The sequence below is a fragment of the Pleurodeles waltl genome, chromosome 6, assembly GCF_031143425.1.
Source record: "Pleurodeles waltl isolate 20211129_DDA chromosome 6, aPleWal1.hap1.20221129, whole genome shotgun sequence".
NCBI classification, from domain to species: Eukaryota; Metazoa; Chordata; class Amphibia; order Caudata; family Salamandridae; genus Pleurodeles; species Pleurodeles waltl.
In genome coordinates this window covers 922327-943797 of record NC_090445.1, presented here as the reverse complement: position 1 = coordinate 943797, position 21471 = coordinate 922327, and the positions used below count along the sequence as shown (strand labels likewise).

Genomic DNA, 21471 nt, shown 5'->3' with positions numbered 1-21471 from the left:
CACATCACAAGTACCTTTTTTCCTTTCGGAGCTTTTGCAGGTGAAAACCCAGGATCACCTTTTTGTCCCTGGAAAAGAAAGGATAAATTTTTAGTTAAACATAATGAAGGGAGAGAGGAGGGGGAGGAAATGAAAAAACATGTGAGGAAAAGAAAGGTATAACGAAGATGTGTAAATGAAGAAATCCAGAGAGAGCGAGAGACACCACGAGACACACAGAGACAGAAGAGAGAGAAAACCAGGAGCTTAGAGGGGCGATGAGCAGAGAGTCAGGAGAGAAGAGACAGTCAGAGACAGCAGGTGAGGCAGGAAGAGAGGAGAAGAGAGCACAGCAAGGAACGACAGAGAAGAACGAGAGATCGAGGACTGAGACACTGAGTGATGGGACAAGAGAGGCCACTGGACAGCAGATGTCACTCTCTCCAGGAACTGCAAAGCAATATATTGCAATAATAAAAAAAATAATCTCAGTGGCGGCCTCTGGGAGCCCCCCGCGCCCCAAAGAATCTTTGGAAGCATGGATAGATGTATGAATCAGTGGATCGATGGATGTATGGACGGTTAGACTGCAGGGCTGTATAGATGGATGGATGGACTGCAGGGCTGTATGGATGGAAGGATGGATGGGTGGGTAGATGGACGGGTGGATGTACAGATGGATGGACTGCAGGGCTGTATGGATGGCAGTATAGATGGGTTAGTGGATAGATGGACGGATGGGTGAGTGGATGAACAGCTGGACTGTAGGGCTGTATAGATGGAGGTATGGATGGGTGGATGGATGGACTGTAGGGCTGTATAGATGGATGGATGTGTTGGTGGATGGACAGGTGGATGGGTGGATGGATGGACTGCAGGGCTGTATAGATGGATGTATGGACTGCAGGGCTGTATAGATGGAAGTAGAGAGCGATGTATGGACTGTAGGGCTGTGTGGATGGAAGGATGAATGTGTGGGTGGATGGACGGATGAATGGGTGGGTGGGATGAAATTGGATGGACGGATGAATAGACTGCAGGGCTGTATGGATGGCAGTATAGATGGGTTAGTGGATAGATGGATGGATGTACAGATGGATGGACTGCAGGGCTGTATGGATGGAAGTATGGATGGGTGGGTGGATGGACGGATGGATGTACAAATGGATGGACTGTAGGGCTATATGGATGAAGGTATGGATGAATAGATGGACAGTCGGACTGCAGGGCTGTGTAGATGGCAGTATGTATCGATGGGTGGATGGACGGATGGATGGACTGCGGGGCTGTATGGGTGGATGGATGGATGGGTGGGTGGATAGACGGATGGACAGACGGATGTACAGATGGATGGACTGCAGGGCTGAATGGATGGATGGATGTGTGGATAGACGGATGGACAGACGGATGTACAGATGGATGGACTGCAGGGCTGTATGGATGGAAGTATGGATGGGTGGGTGGCTAGATGGATGGATGTACAGATGGATGAACTGCAGGGCTGTATGGATGGAAGTATGGATGGGTGGGTGGATGGATGGACGGGCGGATGTACAGATGGATGGACTGCAGGGCTGAATGGAAGGATTGATACATGTATGAATGTGTTCATGCCCGTGGGGACGTATATGTACGCAGAGATGTATGGATGTAGGTGCATATGGATGGATGTGTGAAGGTTTGCATGTATGGATTTATCTAAGGATGTGTGCAGGGATGTGTGTACTTATGTATGTCGTATGTACATGCATTAACATACGGATGTGTGGACGCATGCATCTTTGCATGTAGCCATGTATCTACATAGAGGTGTATGTATGCAGTCACGTATGTATGCAATGATGTAGGGACAGACGTGTAGCATGGTGCACAGGAGCGGGGCCCTCACGTCCTGGTCACCGTCACTGTGAGCCCTGCTGGGTGAGGAACAGATGGTGGCTCTCGGTGTCTGTCTGTCTGTCTGTCTGCTGATTTCACAGCCTGGCCACCCTACCGGCATGAGGGAGCACCCCATGCCTCCCCTTTAATCTATTGTCTGCACCCTCTTCTCCTCCTCCCACGACCCTTGACCTCCTCCACATGCAACATATTCAATGAGTTCCCCGCAAGTCTGCGCCACCATCTCCATCTAACCCTCAGGGCCCGTGTTATACAAAGGGCCCCGCGGACCCAACGGGCACGTGCACCCGATCTCCATCTAACCCTCAGGGCCCGTGTTATACAAAGGTCTCCGGGGGGGCAAACGGGCACGTGCATTCCCATCTCCATCTAACCCTCAGGGCCCGTGTTACACAAAGGTCCCCGGGTGCCCGTTTACTCGCATCTCCATCGAGCCCTCAGAGCCCGTGTTATACAGAGGTCCCCGGGTGCCCGTTCATCCGCATCTCCTTCGAGCCCTCAGAGCCCGTGTTATACAGAGGTCCCCGGGGTGGCCTAATGAGCACGTGCACCCCATCTCCATCGAGCTCTCAGGGCCCGTATTATACAGGGGTCCCCGTGGGGGGCCAACGGACACGTGCACCCCATCTCCATCTAACCCTCAGGGCCCGTGTTCTACAAAGGGCCCCGGATATCCAACGGACACGTGCACCCCATCTCCATCTAACCCTCAGGGCCCGTGTTATACAAAGGGCCCCGGATATCCAACGGACACGTGCACCCCATCTCCATCTAACCCTCAGGGCCCGTGTTATACAGAGGTCCCCGGGTGCCCGTTCACCCGCATCTCCTTCGAGCCCTCAGAGCCCGTGTTATACAGGGGTCCCCGGGGTGGCCTAATGGGCACGTGCACCCCATCTCCATCGAGCTCTCAGGGCCCGTATTATACAGGGGTCCCCGGGGGGGGGGCCCAACGGGCACGTGCACCCCCATCTGTATCTAGCCCGTATTATACAGAGATCCCCGGGGGGAGAAGGGAGGAGGGGGTGCGCCCCCACCTCCATCAAGCCCTCAGGGGTCCATCTTGTTTGGAGTTCTGTTCTGTGACTTCCCTGGGAGCCTGCAGACCCTTCAAGGACCCGCTGGCCGGAAGCTGAGCTTGCTGTATCCTTGTGGCCCTTGTGGCCCTTGAGAAATGACAGGCTCAGGAGTGAAGGCGACAAACTGCGGCTGGGCCTCATTGTAGGAGGCTGGACTGGCTTGTAGTGAGTACCAAGGGGTACTTGCACCTTGCACCAGGCCCAGTTATCCCTTATTAGTGTATAGGGTGTCTAGCAGCTTAGGCTGATAGATAATGGTAGCTTAGCAGAGCAGCTTAGGCTGAACTAGGAGACGTGTGAAGCTACTACAGTACCACTAGTGTCACTTGCACAATATCATAAGAAAACACAATACACAGTTATACTAAAAATAAAGGTACTTTATTTTTATGACAATATGCCAAAGTATCTCAGTGAGTACCCTCAGTATGAGGATAGCAAATATACACAAGATATATGTACACAATACCAAAATATGCAGTAATAGTATTAGAAAACAGTGCAAACAATGTATAGTTACAATAGGATGCAATGGAGACACATAGGGATAGGGGCAACACAAACCATATACTCCAAAAGTGGAATGCGAACCACGAATGGACCCCAAACCTATGTGACCTTGTAGAGGGTCGCTGGGACTATTAGAAAATAGTAAGGGTTAGAAAAATAGCCCACCCCAAGACCCTGAAAAGTGAGTGCAAAGTGCACTAAAGTTCCCCAAAGGACATAGAAGTCGTGATAGGGGAATTCTGCAGCAAAGACACAAACCAGCAATGCAACAACAATGGATTTCCAGTCGAGGGTACCTGTGGAACAAGGGGACCAAGTCCAAAAGTCACAAGCAAGTCGGAGATGGGCAGATGCCCAGGAAATGCCAGCTGTGGGTGCAAAGAAGCTGCTGCTGGACAGTAGAAGCTGAGGATTCTGCAGGAACGACAAGGGCTAGAGACTTCCCCTTTGGAGGATGGATCCCCCACGCCGTGGAGAGTCGTGCAGAAGTGTTTTCCTGCCAAAAGACCGCCAACAAGCCTTGCTAGCTGCAAATTTTGCAGTTAGGGATTTTGGATACTGCTGTGGCCCAGGAGGTACCAGGATGTTGCCAATTGCGTCTGGGAACAGAGGGGGCGTCGAGCAAGACAAAGAGCCCTCTCAGAAGCAGGCAGCACCCGCAGAAGTGCCAGAACAGGCACTACGAAGAAGAGTGAAACGGTGCTCACCCGAAGTTGCACAAAGGAGTCCCACGTCGCCGGAGACCAACTTAGAAAGTCGTGCAATGCAGGTTAGAGTGCCGTGGACCCAGGCTTGGCTGTGCACAAAGGATTTCCGCCGGAAGTGCACAGAGGCCGGAGTAGCTGCAAAAGTCGCGGTTCCCAGCAATGCAGTCTGGCGTGGGAAGGCAAGGACTTACCTCCACCAAACTTGGACTGAAGAGTCACTGGACTGTGGGAGTCACTTGGACAGAGTTGCTGGATTCAAGGGACCTCGCTCGTCATGTTGAGAGGAGACCCAAGGGACCGGTGATGCAGTTCTTTGGTGCCTGCGGTTGCAGGGGGACGATCCCGTCGACCCACGGGAGATTTCTTCGCAGCTTCTGGTGCAGAGAGGAGGCAGACTACCCCCCACAGCATGCACCACCAGGAAAACAGTTGAGAAGGCGGCAGGATCAGCGTTACAAGGTCGCAGTAGTCGTCTTTGCTACTTTGTTGCAGTTTTGCAGGCTTCCAGCGCGGTCAGCAGTCGATTCCTTGGCAGAAGGTGAAGAGAGAGATGCAGAGGAACTCTGATGAGCTCTTGCATTCGTTATCTAAGGAATTCCCCAAAGCAGAGACCCTAAACAGCCAGAAAAGAGGGTTTGGCTACTTAGGAGAGAGGATAGGCTAGCAACACCTGAAGGAGCCTATCAGAAGGAGTCTCTGACGTCACCTGCTGGCCCTGGCCACTCAGAGCAGTCCAGTGTGCCAGCAGAACCTCTGTTTCCAAGATGGCAGAGGTCTGGAGCACACTGGAGGAGCTCTGGGCACCTCCCAGGGGAGGTGCAGGTCAGGGGAGTGGTCACTCCCCTTTCCTTTGTCCAGTTTCACGCCAGAGCAGGGCTGAGGGGTCCCTGAACCGGTGTAGACTGGATTATGCAGAAATGGGCACCATCTGTGCCCATGAAAGCATTTCCAGAGGCTGGGGGAGGCTACTCCTCCCCTGCCTTAACACCTTTTTCCAAAGGGAGAGGGTGTAACACCCTCTCTCTGAGGAAGTCCTTTGTTCTGCCATCCTGGGCCAAGCCTGGCTGGACCCCAGGAGGGCAGAAACCTGTCTGAGGGGTTGGCAGCAGCAGCAGCTGCAGTGAAACCCCTGAAAAGGCAGTTTGGCAGTACCCGGGTCTGAGCTACAGACCCGTGGGATCATGGGATTGTGCCAACAATGCCAGATGGCATAGAGGGGGCAATTCCATGATCTTAGACATGTTACATGGCCATATTCGAAGTTACCATTGTGAAGCTACACATAGGTAGTGACCTATGTGTAGTGCACGCGTGTAATGGTGTCCCCGCACTCACAAAGTCTGGGGAATTTTCCCTAAACGATGTGGGAGCACTCTGGCTAGTGCCAGGGTGCCCACACACTAAGTAACTTAGCACCCAATCTTTACTAAGTAAAGGTTAGACATATAGGTGACTTATAAGTTACTTAAGTGCAGTGAAAATGGCTGTGAAATAATGTGTGCATTATTTCACTCAGGCTGCAGTGGCAGGCCTGTGTAAGAATTGTCAGAGCTCCCTATGGGTGGCAAAAGAAATGCTGCAGCCCATAGGGATTTCCTGGAACCCCAATACCCTGTGTACCTCAGTACCATATACTAGGGAATTATAAGGGTGTTCCAGTATGCCAATGTGAATTGGTGAAATTGGTCACTAGCCTGTTAGTGACAATTTGGAAAGAAATGAGAGAGCATAACCACTGAGGTTCTGGATAGCAGAGCCTCAGTGAGACAGTTAGTCATAACACAGGTAACACTTTCAGGCACACTTATGAGCACTGGGGCCCTGGCTGGCAGGCTCCCAGTGACACATACAAATAAAACAACATATATACAGTGAAAAATGGGGGTAACATGCCAGGCAAGATGGTACTTTCCTACACTCATTAGCTGGCTTCATAAGTCAGTATTCATATAGTCCAATATCTAGTGTCGACTAATGATGGGGAAGTACCTACGCCGGGAAGTCCTGATTAGTTATGTACAACATGCTCTGTAATCCACAAGAAACTCATGCAAGCCTCAGTCCTTTGAGCTAGTTCCAAGAAGCCCTGTGCTTCGTGCTGCTGCGGTATATGTCATTAGACTTTGAAATCTTACTGCCTGACTGTTTTATTAAATAGTAGCTTGTACACATACAGAATCCACTCATATTGATACCACCAACTCTTGTTTATGCATCATTTCCTACGGCTCTCTCGTGCCTGTGATCTCATTTACACATCAACCATTTCACATGGTTCTCTCAGATCAGTCCCATTCTCTCCTTGTCAATAATTTCCAATGGTTCTCTCATGTCTGTCCCATCATTGCCCCGCCAATCATCTGCCATGATTCTCTCATGTCTGTCCCATCATTGCCCCGCCAATCATCTGCCATGATACTCTCATGTCTGTCACATCATTGCCCCACCAATCATCTCCCATGATTCTCTCTTGTCTGTCCCATCATTTCCTCGCCAATCATCTGCCATGATTCTCTCATGTCTGTCCCATCATTTTCTCATCAATCGTCTCCCATGATTCTCTCTTGTCTGTCCCATCATTTCCTCGCCAATCATCTGCCATGATTCTCTCATGTCTGTCCCATCATTTTCTCATCAATCGTCTCCCATGATTCTCTCATGTCTGTCCCATCATTGCCCCGAGAATCATCTCCAATGGTTCTCTCATGTCTGTCCCATCATGTCCCCACCAATCATCTCTCATGATTCTCTCATGTCTGTCCCATCATTGCCCCGCCAATCATCTCCCATGATTCTCTCATGTCTGTCCCATCATTTCCTCATCAATCGTCTCCCATGATTCTCTCATGTCTGTCCCATCATTGCCCCGAGAATCATCTCCAATGGTTCTCTCATGTCTGTCCCATCATTGCCCCGCCAATCATCTCCCATGATTCTCTCATGTCTGTCCCATCATTTCCTCACTAATCGTCTCCCATGATTTTCTCATGTCTGTCCCATCATTGCCCCACCAATCATCTCCAATGATTCTCTCATGTCTATCCCATCATTTCCTCATCAATCGTCTCCCATGATTCTCTCATGTCTGTCCCATCATTGCCCCAAGAATCATCTCCAATGCTTCTCTCATGTCTGTCCCATCATTGCCCCGCCAATCATCTCCAATGGTTCTCTCACGTCTGTCCCATCATTGCCCCGCCAATCATCTCCAATGATTCTCTCATGTCTGTCCCATCATTGCCCTGCCAATATCTGCCATGATTCTTTCATGTCTGTCCCATTGTTGCCCCGCCAATCATCTCCCATGAGTCTCTCATGTCTGTCCCATCATTGCCCCGCCAATCATCTCCCATGATTCTCTAATGTCTGTCCCATCATTTGCCCACCAATCGTCTCTCATGATTCTCTCATGTCCCATCATTTCCTCACCAATCATCTCCCATGATTCTCTCATGTCTCTCCCATCATTTCCTCGCCAATCATCTACCATGATTCTCTCATGTCTGTCCCATCATTGCCCCGCCAATCATCTGCCATGATTCTCTCATGTCTGTCCCATCATTGCCCCGCCAATCATCTGCCATGATACTCTCATGTCTGTCACATCATTGCCCCACCAATCATCTCCCATGATTCTCTCTTGTCTGTCCCATCATTTCCTCGCCAATCATCTGCCATGATTCTCTCATGTCTGTCCCATCATTTTCTCATCAATCGTCTCCCATGATTCTCTCTTGTCTGTCCCATCATTTCCTCGCCAATCATCTGCCATGATTCTCTCATGTCTGTCCCATCATTTTCCTCATCAATCGTCTCCCATGATTCTCTCATGTCTGTCCCATCATTGCCCCGTGAATCATCTCCAATGGTTCTCTCATGTCTGTCCCATCATGTCCCCACCAACCATCTCCCATGATTCTCTCATGTCTGTCCCATCATTGCCCCGCCAATCATCTCCCATGATTCTCTCATGTCTGTCCCATCATTTCCTCATCAATCGTCTCCCATGATTCTCTCATGTCTGTCCCATCATTGCCCCGAGAATCATCTCCAATGGTTCTCTCATGTCTGTCCCATCATTGCCCCGCCAATCATCTCCCATGATTCTCTCATGTCTGTCCCATCATTTCCTCACTAATCGTCTCCCATGATTTTCTCATGTCTGTCCCATCATTGCCCCACCAATCATCTCCAATGATTCTCTCATGTCTGTCCCATCATTTCCTCATCAATCGTCTCCCATGATTCTCTCATGTCTGTCCCATCATTGCCCCAAGAATCATCTCCAATGCTTCTCTCATGTCTGTCCCATCATTGCCCCGCCAATCATCTCCAATGGTTCTCTCACGTCTGTCCCATCATTGCCCCGCCAATCATCTCCCATGAGTCTCTCATGTCTGTCCCATCATTGCCCCGCCAATCATCTCCCATGATTCTCTAATGTCTGTCCCATCATTTGCCCACCAATCGTCTCTCATGATTCTCTCATGTCCCATCATTTCCTCGCCAATCATCTCCCATGATTCTCTCATGTCTCTCCCATCATTTCCTCGCCAATCATCTACCATGATTCTCTCATGTCTGTCCCATCATTGCCTCGCCAATCATCCACCATGATTCTCTCATGTCTGTCCCATCATTGCCCCGCCAATCATCTCCCATGATTCTCTCATGTCTGTCCCATCATTGCCTCGCCAATCATTTCCCATGATTCTCACATGTCTGTCCCATCATTGCCTCGCCAATCATCCACCATGATTCTCTCATGTCTGTCCCATCATTGCCTCGCCAATCATTTCCCACGATTTTCTCATGTCTGTCCCATCATTTCCTCACCTATCATCTCCCATGATTCTCACATGTCTGTCCCATCATTTTCCCGCCAATCATCTCCCATGATCCTCTCATGTCTGTCCCATCATTGCCTCGCCAATCATCTCCCATGATTCTCTTATGTCTGTCCCATCATTGCCCCGCCAATCATCTCCCATGATTCTCTCATGTCTGTCCCATCATTTCCTCGTCAATCATCTCCAATGGTTCTCTCATGTCTGTCCCATCATTGCCAAGGCAATCATCTCCCATGATTCTCTCATGTCTGTCCCATTGTTTCCTCGTCAATCATCTCCAATGGTTCTCTCATGTCTGTCCCATCATTGCTCCGCCAATCATCTCCCATGATTCTCTCATGTCTGTCCCATCATTTCCTCGTCAATCATCTCCAATGGTTCTCTCATGTCTGTCCCATCATTTCCTCATCAATCATCTCCGATGATTCTCTCATGTCTGTCCCATCATTGCCCCACCAATCATCTCCAATGATTCTCTCATGTCCGTCCCATCATTGCCTCGCCAATCATCTCCAATGATTCTCTCATGTTGGTCCCATCATTGCCTCGCCAATCATCTCCCATTATTCTCTCATGGCTGTTCCATCATTTCCTCGGTAATCATTTCCGATCGTTCTCCCAGGTCTGTCTCATCATTTCCTTCTGAATAAATTTTTATGATCCTGTCACGCCTGTTCCATCATTGCCTCATGAATTATTCCTCTTCAGGCAGCCTCCCATATGTTGCAAAACACCTGTACAGCTATCTACACAAGATCAAAGCTTCCCCATTTGTAAATGTGGATGACATTATATTGAGGAATATATTATATAATGAGGAACACTATATTGAAAAGCAAAACTATTGTGAGCCTCAAACAGTTATCACAACTAGCAACACTCCTGCTTCAAGCTCACATTATACTACTTACCCTTCTCCTAAACAAAACAACACTACCACCAACACACCTAAAACTGCCAGCTCATAAATGCTCGATCACTCTCAAAAAACAAGCACCACATCTTCAACCTGCTCACAGACACACAACCTGACTTACTATTCATAACTGAATCCTGGTTGGGAGGTGACATGGCACCAGTGTTGCACGAAGCTGTTCCTCCGGGCTATCAAACCATCACTTAAAACCGTATAGGCAAGAGAGAAGGTGGACTAGCTATTATATTCAAACAGGCAATGAACCTCAGTAAAACAGACAACATCTCCATACAAGGTTGTGAAGCCCTCCTTACCAGATGCCACCCTACTCCAACTTCCTCCTGTAACTTTCTCCTCCTTTACAGACCTCCACCTAACAACTCCACATTCCCAGATGCTTTTCTAGACACAGTCTCAAACCTTATTACACTATACTCCAACCTATGCATTCTTGGGGATCTAAACATTTGGTTTGACAAACCCAATATGCCCTATCCAAAAGCTATCACCACTGGCCTAGTCGCATTGAACCTACATCAGATTGTACACAATCCCACACACATTGCTGGTCACATCCTAGATGTCATTTTTGCTAAGCCTGAACTAGTTACTATTCATAGCATCACGCCAATCACTTGGTCGATCCACCATATGATAAATTTCCGACATACAACTCCACAAATCAACACACCCCGCAACTACTTACATACATACACCTATCGACCATGGAGCAAACTCAATTTGGATCACTTAGAAACACAACTAACAGCAAACACAGATCTTAATACAATTAATTATGTGCCAAAACTTTATGAGTGGCTACAGGAAGCTTTTGACATCCTAATACCACTCAGAAAAACTAAACACGACAAAAGAAAACCGACACCTTGGAGAAACACAGAACTTAAAAGGATAAAGCAACAAATCAGAAGGTTGCAGCGGACCTGGCTCAAAACAAACAACAGTCAAGACAAACTGCAGCTACACAAACTTAACAGGATATACAAATCATCAATCAAAAAAGCTAAAAAAGGTACTACTCCGACAGAATTCAAAATGCTCAATCTACAACCAAGGAATTTTATAAAATTGTCAATGAATTTCGAAAACCTACATGCATGGAAATAAGTCATCCCACTACTCAAGATTTCACAAACAAATTGGCAACTCACTACACAACCAAGACAGACACATTGGACTCCTATTTAAAACAGAAGAAAACCATCAGCACCAACCCCTTTCCTAAAATACCCTTTAAGAATAAACCAACCCAACCTCTACAGTCCTTCAAACAAATATCCTAGGATGAATTTACGGATTTGGTCACAGCAAGCAGACCTTCTGGTTGCCCTTCTGACCCTTGCCCACCACAAATCTTCAAGAACATTCTTCTATCTACTTCTGCTGCCACACCTGTAAAAAGAATCATCAACAACTCTAACTTCAGGAACTTTTCTTGCAGACCTGAAAAAGGCATACATACGACCTTTATTAAAGAAAACAAACCTAGACCCGCAAGACCCCAACAACTACAGACCTATCACAAATGGACCTTTCCTGGGCAAATTGATAGAAAGAGCAGCATTCGCCCAGATGTCACAATTCATTGAAGACAATTCTATACTTTCAGACTTCCAAACTGGATTCTGCCCAGGAAGAAGCACTGAATCGGCACTCATGGCAATCTGGGACGATCTTAAAAACACAGTCGACCGCAATGGAGTTGCTGCACTACTTCTCTTGGACCTCTCGGCTGCCTTTGATACGGTTGACCATGACACCCTAACTCAAAGACTCCACAAAGCCGGCATACAAGGGATTGCTCTCGACTGGATTACTTCCTATCTTCAAAAAAGATCTAATATCATCCACTCGCCCCCTTTCTCGTCTGAACCCTACCTCACAAAAACAGGGGTCCCCCAAGGGTCAATCATCTCACCTTTGCTTTTCAACATCTACATGATATCTTTACCAGAACTGATCAATGATTTCCATCTCACATGCTACAACTATGCAGATGACACACAAATACTACTTAAATTAGAATGCCCCAAAAACATTGAAAACTCACAAATATTCAGTTGCCTCAGAGCCGTTGATCAGTGGATGACCTGGAGCCATCTCAAACTAAATACCTCCAAAACTGAAATACTCATATGTGGTGACTGGAAACATTATGACCCTCTGTGCGTCTGGCCTGACGATCTCGGACCACCTCCTCAATTATCCAAGGAAGTTAAAAACCTAGGAATCACCATGGATTCCAAGTTAACTATGAATGCCCAAGTGTACAAATTAGCACGAACAAGCTTCATCACCTTGAAGACTTTACGACGCATCTTCCCCCACCTCGGATTTCCACACAAGGTGCAAGCCACTACCTCGCTTGTACTATCCAAACTGGATTATGCCAATGGCCTCTACCATGGATCATCTCTGTCTGTTATGAAAAAACTACAACGTATCCAGAATTCCGCAGCCAGGCTACTATTACATATAAAGCCGCAAGCCCACATCTCCCCTGCCTGGAGAGCACTACACTGGTTACCCATTGCCAGAAGATGCACTTTCAAGCTGCTTTGTATCACCCACAAAGCTATACATGGAACAGGACTGCTTTTTATCAGAAAGAAAATTACCAAATACATCCAACAAAGAAACCTCTGCTCAAGATTGTCACCCCGCCTTAGAACACCACCATACAAGAAAAAGACTGCAGGTGGGACATCCTTCTACGTCCAAGCAGCCAAACTATGGAATTCATTACCCCCAACTATAAGAGCCACAGATAACTTTCTTGTCTTCAGAAAACTACTCAAGAGTTGGCTCTTTCCTTCATATCCACCATATTCAAACAACTATGAACTGTGTATGCCTATGTTGATAAATATTTTTTCAGATTATTGGTATATTTCTATTTATTTATAGTTTATTTAGAAATTATGTATCGCTACTATGTCATTACAATAAAATACACACATAGGGGGTTATTCTAACTTTGGAGGAGTGTTAATCCGTCCCAAAAGTGACGGTAAAGTGACGGATATACCACCAGCCGTATTACGAGTTCCATAGGATATAATGGACTCGTAATACGGCTGGTGGTAAATCCGTCACTTTTCCGTCACTTTTGGGACGGATTAACACCTCCTCCAAAGTTAGAATAACCCCCATACTCTTTAAACCTGTTTGACTAAGTATTTTTTACCCATGGTTCTAATTATGTATTGTATGTGCATATGTGTGTGTATTTATGTGTGTGTGTGTAAATAAATGTATGTATAGGAATATGTTGTTTATGTGCTTGGCATGTTCGTGGATCATTGCATGGCTCCTGGGTGGGTTCTTATACTAGATATCTATGAATTCCTGCTCTCATCTTATCACACTTATCTACTCATCATCATATGTCATGTCTCTATCAAACTATCCTCCATTCCCACTCTGACTCATCCCAAATCCCTTCTACTACTTTAATCTCCTAAATAACTCTGCCTAAGCTCTTCCCTCCACTTCCACATCTAACTCACCAAACCTCACTCTACTACTGTGACCTCCCACACAACCCTACTAAATTCTCCCGCATTTATCTCGCCCTGCTACTATGCTCTCCCTAACCCTTCCACATACTCATCCCTCCTCCACCCCCCTTTACTCATCCCAGGCCTTTGGGTTTAGTAAATGAAGGATATACTCCCAATTAACACTTCTGGATTTCTTTCCTCCTCCACCCCTCCATTACTCCAGTCAATCTAACTAACAAACTCTCATATCCACGGCGCAAATTAACTCATAATAATACTAAAACTGTACTCATTATTTCCCGATACTAATCCATCACTAATTCTTGTTGGGTTCCAGAGTAGCGTGCTACTCATCGAAAAGCGCTTTGACGCCTCGTCAGGGGTAGTAATCGCTATATAAATACGATTACAATACAATACAATACATTGTTAGATATCTAAATCACTGAGTGCCACTTTCATATTGGTGCCAGGCCTATTGTCTGTTGCATTCTGACCCTAATAAGTACTGAAATTTGTCAGTTACTGCAAGTAATGGGAGCATATCCCTTCACGACCTCTCGCAACTTACATCACAAGTGTCACGTCGACTTAATCAACAGTCACATCCTGTGATTAATTTGAGGCGGTGTTCATCGGTGCTCACCACCAACACTTATTTCTTAACACTGGCACATTTTGCATGCCAGCGGTGAGCTGTCTGCCTATATTGCAGCAGAGCACATCACAACAGTGTATAAGGGAACGCCTCCGTTTGTATGGTCACCCCCAAAGTTGTGGACTGATGCTCTTATTCAGGACTCAGAGCGCACTCAGGCCTGCTAGCCAGACCTCTGCTTGTGCCTCGACCTTAAACTGTGTGTGTTTGATTGGCTAATACCCAAATGTCACTGGCTGACTCGCTTGTAAGCACCTAGTACATGGTACTCAGGTACCAGGGCCAGTAAGTTGGAAGTTCATCCCAGGGCCTGCAGCACTGGTTGTGCCACCCTGGGTGTGACAGAAGTAAAACCGGGCTCATTGTCCGCACCGGCAGGCTCATAGGGCAGTTCTAATCCGATAACTTTAATTTGCCATTTACAATCATAGTAAGGCCCAATCCTCTCTTTTTAATGTACATACGTCACTCCTCAGGGAAGCCTAGCGAGCCCTAGGCAGGGTGCTGCATATTGTGAAGTGGAACATGTGTTTTACATGTTCAAACTATAAAAACCCACAATTGTAATTTTTATGGGGAAAGCCTAGTGCCCCATTGGCGAGTGCAGATTTACAGGCGGACACCTCCGCCCTGCTAACGCCTGACTGGGACTACTAAAGTTGATACTGTAGGGTGTCAAAAAACTTGTTTCATTAATCCTGACTAGATGCCCAAGTAGCAATTAATGTAGCTTGATGCAATGTACAACTTTTACAAAGTTGGCAATTTATTGCCCTAAATACTTCTGTCCCTCCACGGTCGACATGCGGTCTGTCCCTGTAACAGCCTTTTGCCTTCCTAGGGAGACGTGCAAAAGACTCCCAGGAAAAAAGGCAACCCAGCCTGCATGGGAGAGCGGTGTTACCTTTAAGGAAGCCACTTGGGTGTTGGTCCAAAAGACGAGCTTCATAGGTGAAGCCGCCTTCGAAGAGAAAATTGTTAACACTTGGGAGAGGGGCTGCTCTCTTGTTTAGGCAGACAGGCTGGCACTAAGAACAGGGAAGGGGGAGCCACTTGGCAAACTGGTTTTCTAAGGCTGTGTAGCCACCTTGGTTGTCACAGCTCTGGGTTGGGCTAATGAGCTCTGGATGCCAAAAGAGGAGTCTGTCATGTTGAAAGTGGGAAGAATGGTGCCTCCTGGGACACCCAGATGCCACACTTCACAGGAAGTGGTCATTAGGAGGGAGGGTACCTGGTAGTCCATTGGCCACCAACTGCATCCTACCCAGAGGGCATTTGCTGAGCATACAAATGGCACCTCTGGCACCAGAACTCCGATCTCTATGGACTGGAGAACACAACTGCCCTGCTGCACTGAGGAACCGACAAAGAGTGCCTGCGCCGGTGTGGACTGCACCTGCTGAACCTGCTGGCTAGCAAAGGAGAAGGAGCTGTGCCGGCTGTGTCCTGCTCAGGGAGAGATTGTCTCAGGAGCCAAGCCAAAGCAAGAGACTCCAAGGATCAGTTGGCTGACCTCCTGTTCGCAGCAGCGGGCCACAACAGCTAAAGAAGCCTGCCGGGGCAGATCCCTAAGCCCAGAACTTCGCATCACCACCACTCGTTACCATGCAGCATCAGAGACCACGAAACAATGCTCAAAGTTACACCTGAGTGTGCTAGACCTTGAAGAGACATCGGAGTGCAGGCTGGTCACCCAGAAGATGAGTTATCACCCAGGAAAGAATTTGTCTGTAACCACAATAGTGTGCGACTGGTAGCCCAGTGACGACAGGATGCCTACCAGGACTGAGAGAAAAAAGAGGGACGTCAACTTCTGTAACCAGGACCCCCTCACCAGACTCATGGACTGAGGAGTAGCTGCAGAAAGACCCCCGCCGACCGCATCACATTCACAGCATCCTTGAGCATCTTCAGCATCCTTCATCCCTTGCATCAGGATCACACCATAGGAATCCACTACAAACCTTGAGCCTCTTCAGCATGCTGTATCCCTTCCATCAGAACCACTCCATAGGAATCCATTGCAAACCTTGAACATCTTCAGCATCTTTCACCCTTGCATCAGGACCACAACACAGGAATCCTTTGCAAACCTTGAGCATCTTCAGCAGTCTTCATCCTTTGCATCAGGACCACTCCACAGGAATCCATTGTAAACCTTGAGCATCTTCAGCATCCTTTACCCTTGCATCAGGACCACTCCACAGGAATCCATTGCAAACCTTGAGCGTCTTCAGCATCTTTCACCCTTGCATCAGGACCACTCCACAGCACAGGACTCCACTGCAAACCTTGAGCATCTTCAGCATCCTTCATCCCTTGCATCAGGACCACTCCACAGGAACCCATTGCAAACCCTGAGCATCTTCAGCATCTTTCACCCTTGCATCAGGACCACTCCACAGGAATCCATTGCAAACCTTGAACATCTTCAGCATCTTTCACCCTTGCATCAGGACCACAACACAGGAATCCATTGCAAACCTTGAGCATCTTCAGCAGTCTTCATCCTTTGCATCAGGACCACTCCACAGGAATCCATTGTAAACCTTGAGCATCTTCAGCATCCTTTACCCTTGCATCAGGACCACTCCACAGGAATCCATTGCAAACCTTGAGCATCTTCAGCATCCTTCATCCCTTGCATCAGGACCACTCCACAGGAACCCACTGCAAACCTTGAGCATCTTCAGCATCTTTCATCCTTGCATCAGGACCGCTCCACAAGAATCCATTGCAAACCTTGAGCATCTTCAGCATCTTTCATCCCTTGCATCAGGACCACTCCACAGGAATCCATTGCAAACCTTGAGCATCTTCGGGATCCTTCATCACTTGCATCAGGACAACTCCATAGGAATCCATTGGCATCTTCAGCATCCTTTACCCTTGCATCAGGACCACTCCACAGGAATCCATTGCAAACCTTGAGCGTCTTCAGCATCTTTCACCCTTGCATCAGGACCACTCCACAGCACAGGACTCCACTGCAAACCTTGAGCATCTTCAGCATCCTTCATCCCTTGCATCAGGACCACTCCACAGGAACCCATTGCAAACCCTGAGCATCTTCAGCATCTTTCACCCTTGCATCAGGACCACTCCACAGGAATCCATTGCAAACCTTGAACATCTTCAGCATCTTTCACCCTTGCATCAGGACCACAACACAGGAATCCATTGCAAACCTTGAGCATCTTCAGCAGTCTTCATCCTTTGCATCAGGACCACTCCACAGGAATCCATTGTAAACCTTGAGCATCTTCAGCATCCTTTACCCTTGCATCAGGACCACTCCACAGGAATCCATTGCAAACCTTGAGCATCTTCAGCATCCTTCATCCCTTGCATCAGGACCACTCCACAGGAACCCACTGCAAACCTTGAGCATCTTCAGCATCTTTCATCCTTGCATCAGGACCGCTCCACAAGAATCCATTGCAAACCTTGAGCATCTTCAGCATCTTTCATCCCTTGCATCAGGACCACTCCACAGGAATCCATTGCAAACCTTGAGCATCTTCGGGATCCTTCATCACTTGCATCAGGACAACTCCATAGGAATCCATTGGAAACCTTGAGCATCTTCAGCATCCTGTATCCCTTGCATCAGGACCACTCCCCAGGAACTGATATCAAAGGGATAAAAGTGCCTGGAACTTACTGAAGGCTTCTGCTTGCTCCAAAATAATTATTTCCGAGGACCTTGCTGGTCCCCCTGACTGGCTCCCGTCTGAAAGTAACTAAAAGTAACCACATGCTATTACCCAAGTTTTTCCAGAAAAAAATTCTAAGGGTCAAATATGTTGAATCTGCCAATCCTTGTTTGCGGTTAAATGAAAAGTGCCTATTTAATACACCTTGTAACTGGTGTATCTCCAGAATACTCCAGTGCATCTTTTTTAGGGTCGAGCCTGCGTCGCATGCGCTCACGCATGCGTATCGCTAGCGAGACGCTTTCGGTATTTTAGGGTTGAGCCTGCGTCACTTGCGCTCACGCATGCGTATCGCTAGCAAGAAGCTTTAGGTATTAGAAAAGGGCTCGGAGCCCCGTCGACGTCACGTCAGTGTCTTTCATTGGCAAGTTGGCTTGCCTGTTAGAATCCGCTTCTTTTGATTAGTGGAAGGCATGCATTCGTCATGCCTTTTCCGGTGGTTAGTCCTCCTCGAGCGCAGCGATTAAGTACAGAAAACATGCGAGGCTCGCTGGGGTTGTGGACTACTTTTTTTCTATTTTCACAGCGCGATCTCGCTGGGCAGAAATCGAGCGCTTCGCATACTATCGACCTTGTTACACAGTTAATTGCACTTTTGCCGGTTACGTTCATAATTGCACTTTTGCCGATAGGTATTATTACATGTGAACTGTAGCAGCACGATCGCCCTGTTTTTTTTCTTTTAATGCAAGAAAAATCCGGTTGGGAGCTTACAACTGTGAACAGCTGTAACTCCGACAAATGCGAGACCCTAGTGCATTGCAAATGCTTGTTTGTTTTGGTGTCCAAAATACATACAAATACAGTCTGTTTTAAAAAATTGGTGCCGGATTTGTTGAGCGTCTCGTGAATTTCTTCAATGGTTTTGGTGCTGTTTAAACACTTTACATACTGTCCATAGTGCCTTTTTAACAGTTTCTTTAGGTAACTCATAGGTCTTTAGCCCAATAAGGGAACGTCCTAGGGGCACTTTTTGGGGTGATCCATATGGGGTTTGCTCTTCTTTCTTAGCAGTCTCTGCCCCCCCGTTAGGTGCACTGTCCTCAACCATTCCTGGTGCAGCTGTAGGCGGTGTGTGCAGCCTCCGTGTGCAGGGAGCTCTGTGTGCACTGCTGTCCTGGGAGGGACCAGGCCCTACCAGAGGGGGGAGCCTGGCCACCTATGCGCAGACAGCGTGGCTCTGTGCCAGCCATCCATCTTCCTTTATAGGATGCGGGCCGGCACCTAGAGCCTCCGGTGGGTAAGGACAGGATCAGTCAGCCGGAGATGGGGCCGCAGATCCTGACACTTGGGTGCCTTTGGGCCCAGCCAAACTCACAACCATCCTCCCAAACAAGCAGGTGCTCCCCCCAGGCCCAGCGATAAGATCCCTCCTCGTCATCTGGACTTCTTGTCGCGTTTTCTTTGAAGTTGGACCACATTCAGTGGTCGAATTCGTGCTGGGTCACAGACTGACATCCTCGTCCTGGAGCATTCGGGGCAACCCTTCAACACAGGCGGTGACCCTCCTCTTCTGATTAGACACCCTGGACCTCGGGACCTCCTTGCAGCGTCTCGATGCCCGTCACAGCTGGTGTGGCATCACCTCACCTTGGTGAGTGTCGTCTTCATGCATGGCATCCCCACTGAGCCTCTCCACAGGAACCTGCCTGCTCCTTAGAAGTTAGTTGCAGGTTACCCCTCCCAGCAGGCGCACTGACCCACAGATAGATGCCCAGAGGGGCCCACGCTCCCAGTGCCACTGGAACCAAGCTGGTGCCCGATGAGCCCTGAGAATGGCGAGGCCAGTCCCGAGCTGCGCGCGTTCCGGGCCAGGGAGGACCTGACCTGGCAGGTTGGGCTGCGCTGTTTCCAGTGTCGGACTCTAGACTGATTTGCATATAACTGGGCCCCCACCTGAGTGACAGCGGCAGAAAAAGGATGGCTTGAGATGCGGCCCGGGCGTTTACCAGTAGCTGGGATTCAAAGTGCAGACATGCAATACACGCCCATCCATGCAGCATGCAGCATGCATACATGCAACGGACGAGACACATGCAATACCCGCCCATCCATCCAGCATGCAGCATGCATACATGCAACGGACGAGACACATGCAATACCCGCCCATCCATGCAGCATGCAGCATGCATACATGCAACGGACGAGACACATGCAATACCCGCCCATCCATGCAGCATGCAGCATGCATACATGCAACGGACGAGACACATGCAATACACGCCCATCCATCCAGCATGCAGCATGCATACATGCAACGGACGAGACACATGCAATACACGCCCATCCATCCAGCATGCAGCATGCATACATGCAACGGACGAGACACATGCAATACCCGCCCATCCATGCAGCATGCATACATGCTACGGACGAGACACATGCAATACACGCCCATCCATGCAGCATGCAGCATGCATACATGCAACGGACGAGACACATGCAATACCCGCCCATCCATGCAGCATGCATACATGCAACGGACGAGACACATGCAATACCCGCCCTTCCATGCAGCATGCATACATGCTACGGACGAGACACATGCAATACACGCCCATCCATGCAGCATGCAGCATGCATACATGCAACGGACGAGACATATGCAATACCCGCCCATCCATGCAGCATGCATACATGCAACGGACGAGACACATGCAATACCCGCCCATCCATGCAGCATGCATACATGCAACGGACGAGACACATGCAGTACACGCCCATCCATGCAGCATGCAGCATGCATACATGCAATGGATGAGACATGCAATACACGCACATACATGCAGCATGCATACATGCAACGGACGAGACACATGCAATACCCGCCCATCCATGCAGCATGCATACATGCAACGGACGAGTGAGTTCCACAGTTCGACGGGTGTGTGGGACAGACAAGACATTAACAATACAGGAGAGAGGAGGTCTGCTCTCTTCAGGCTAGCAGGGAAACAGGCCTCCCTACACCACAACCTCTTGGCTGCCGCGAGCGCAGCTTCTACACCAGGAGGGGACTGCAGACAGGCTCCTAGGAAGGGGAGATGTACCCGGTGACCCTCATTGAGATCACAGAACGGACCCTGCCAAAGGCTCCTCGTGAAAACACTTCCGTTCACTATTGGCAAGTTCAAGCAGGAGTGCACGGTCGTCAGAGAGCGCCATGAGGGGGGCCGTCTATGCCCCAACACTACATCAGTGGATGCCAGCAAGTCCTGGTGGCCGGACCTGGCTGCAGGATATCGCTCCAACCCTGGAGAGCACGGGGTGCTCTAGTCACAGGATCTGGCTACCAGTCATCACTCCTGACTCTGGAGGGAACAGGGCATGGCCTTTGGTGGTGCTCAGTCGGCTCTAGTCACAGGGCCTGGCTACAGGTCATCACTCCTGACTCTGGAGGGAACAGGGCATGGCCTTTAGCTGTGCTCAGTGTGCTCTAGTCACAGGGCCTGGCTACAGGTCATCGCTCCTGACTCTGGAGGGCACAGGGCATGGCCTTTGGCGGTGCTCAGTGTGCTGTGGTCACAGGACCTGGCTACAGGTCATCACTCCTAACTCTGGAGGGAACAGGGCATGGCCTGTAGCTGTGCTCAGTGTGCTCTAGTCACAGGACCTGGCTACAGGTCATCGCTC

General features: G+C 48.7%; 1 protein-coding gene across 1 annotated transcript in view; it reads right to left on the bottom strand.

Moving 5' to 3' along the window:
* The window catches only part of COL27A1 (collagen type XXVII alpha 1 chain), a 1169012-nt gene that overhangs the window by 837832 nt on the left and 309709 nt on the right, over positions 1 to 21471 (bottom strand). Inside the window, exon 6 of the mRNA XM_069236924.1 lies at positions 15 to 68. Coding sequence (XP_069093025.1) covers positions 15 to 68 — 54 coding nt within the window. The remainder of the gene's footprint in view (positions 1 to 14; positions 69 to 21471) is intronic.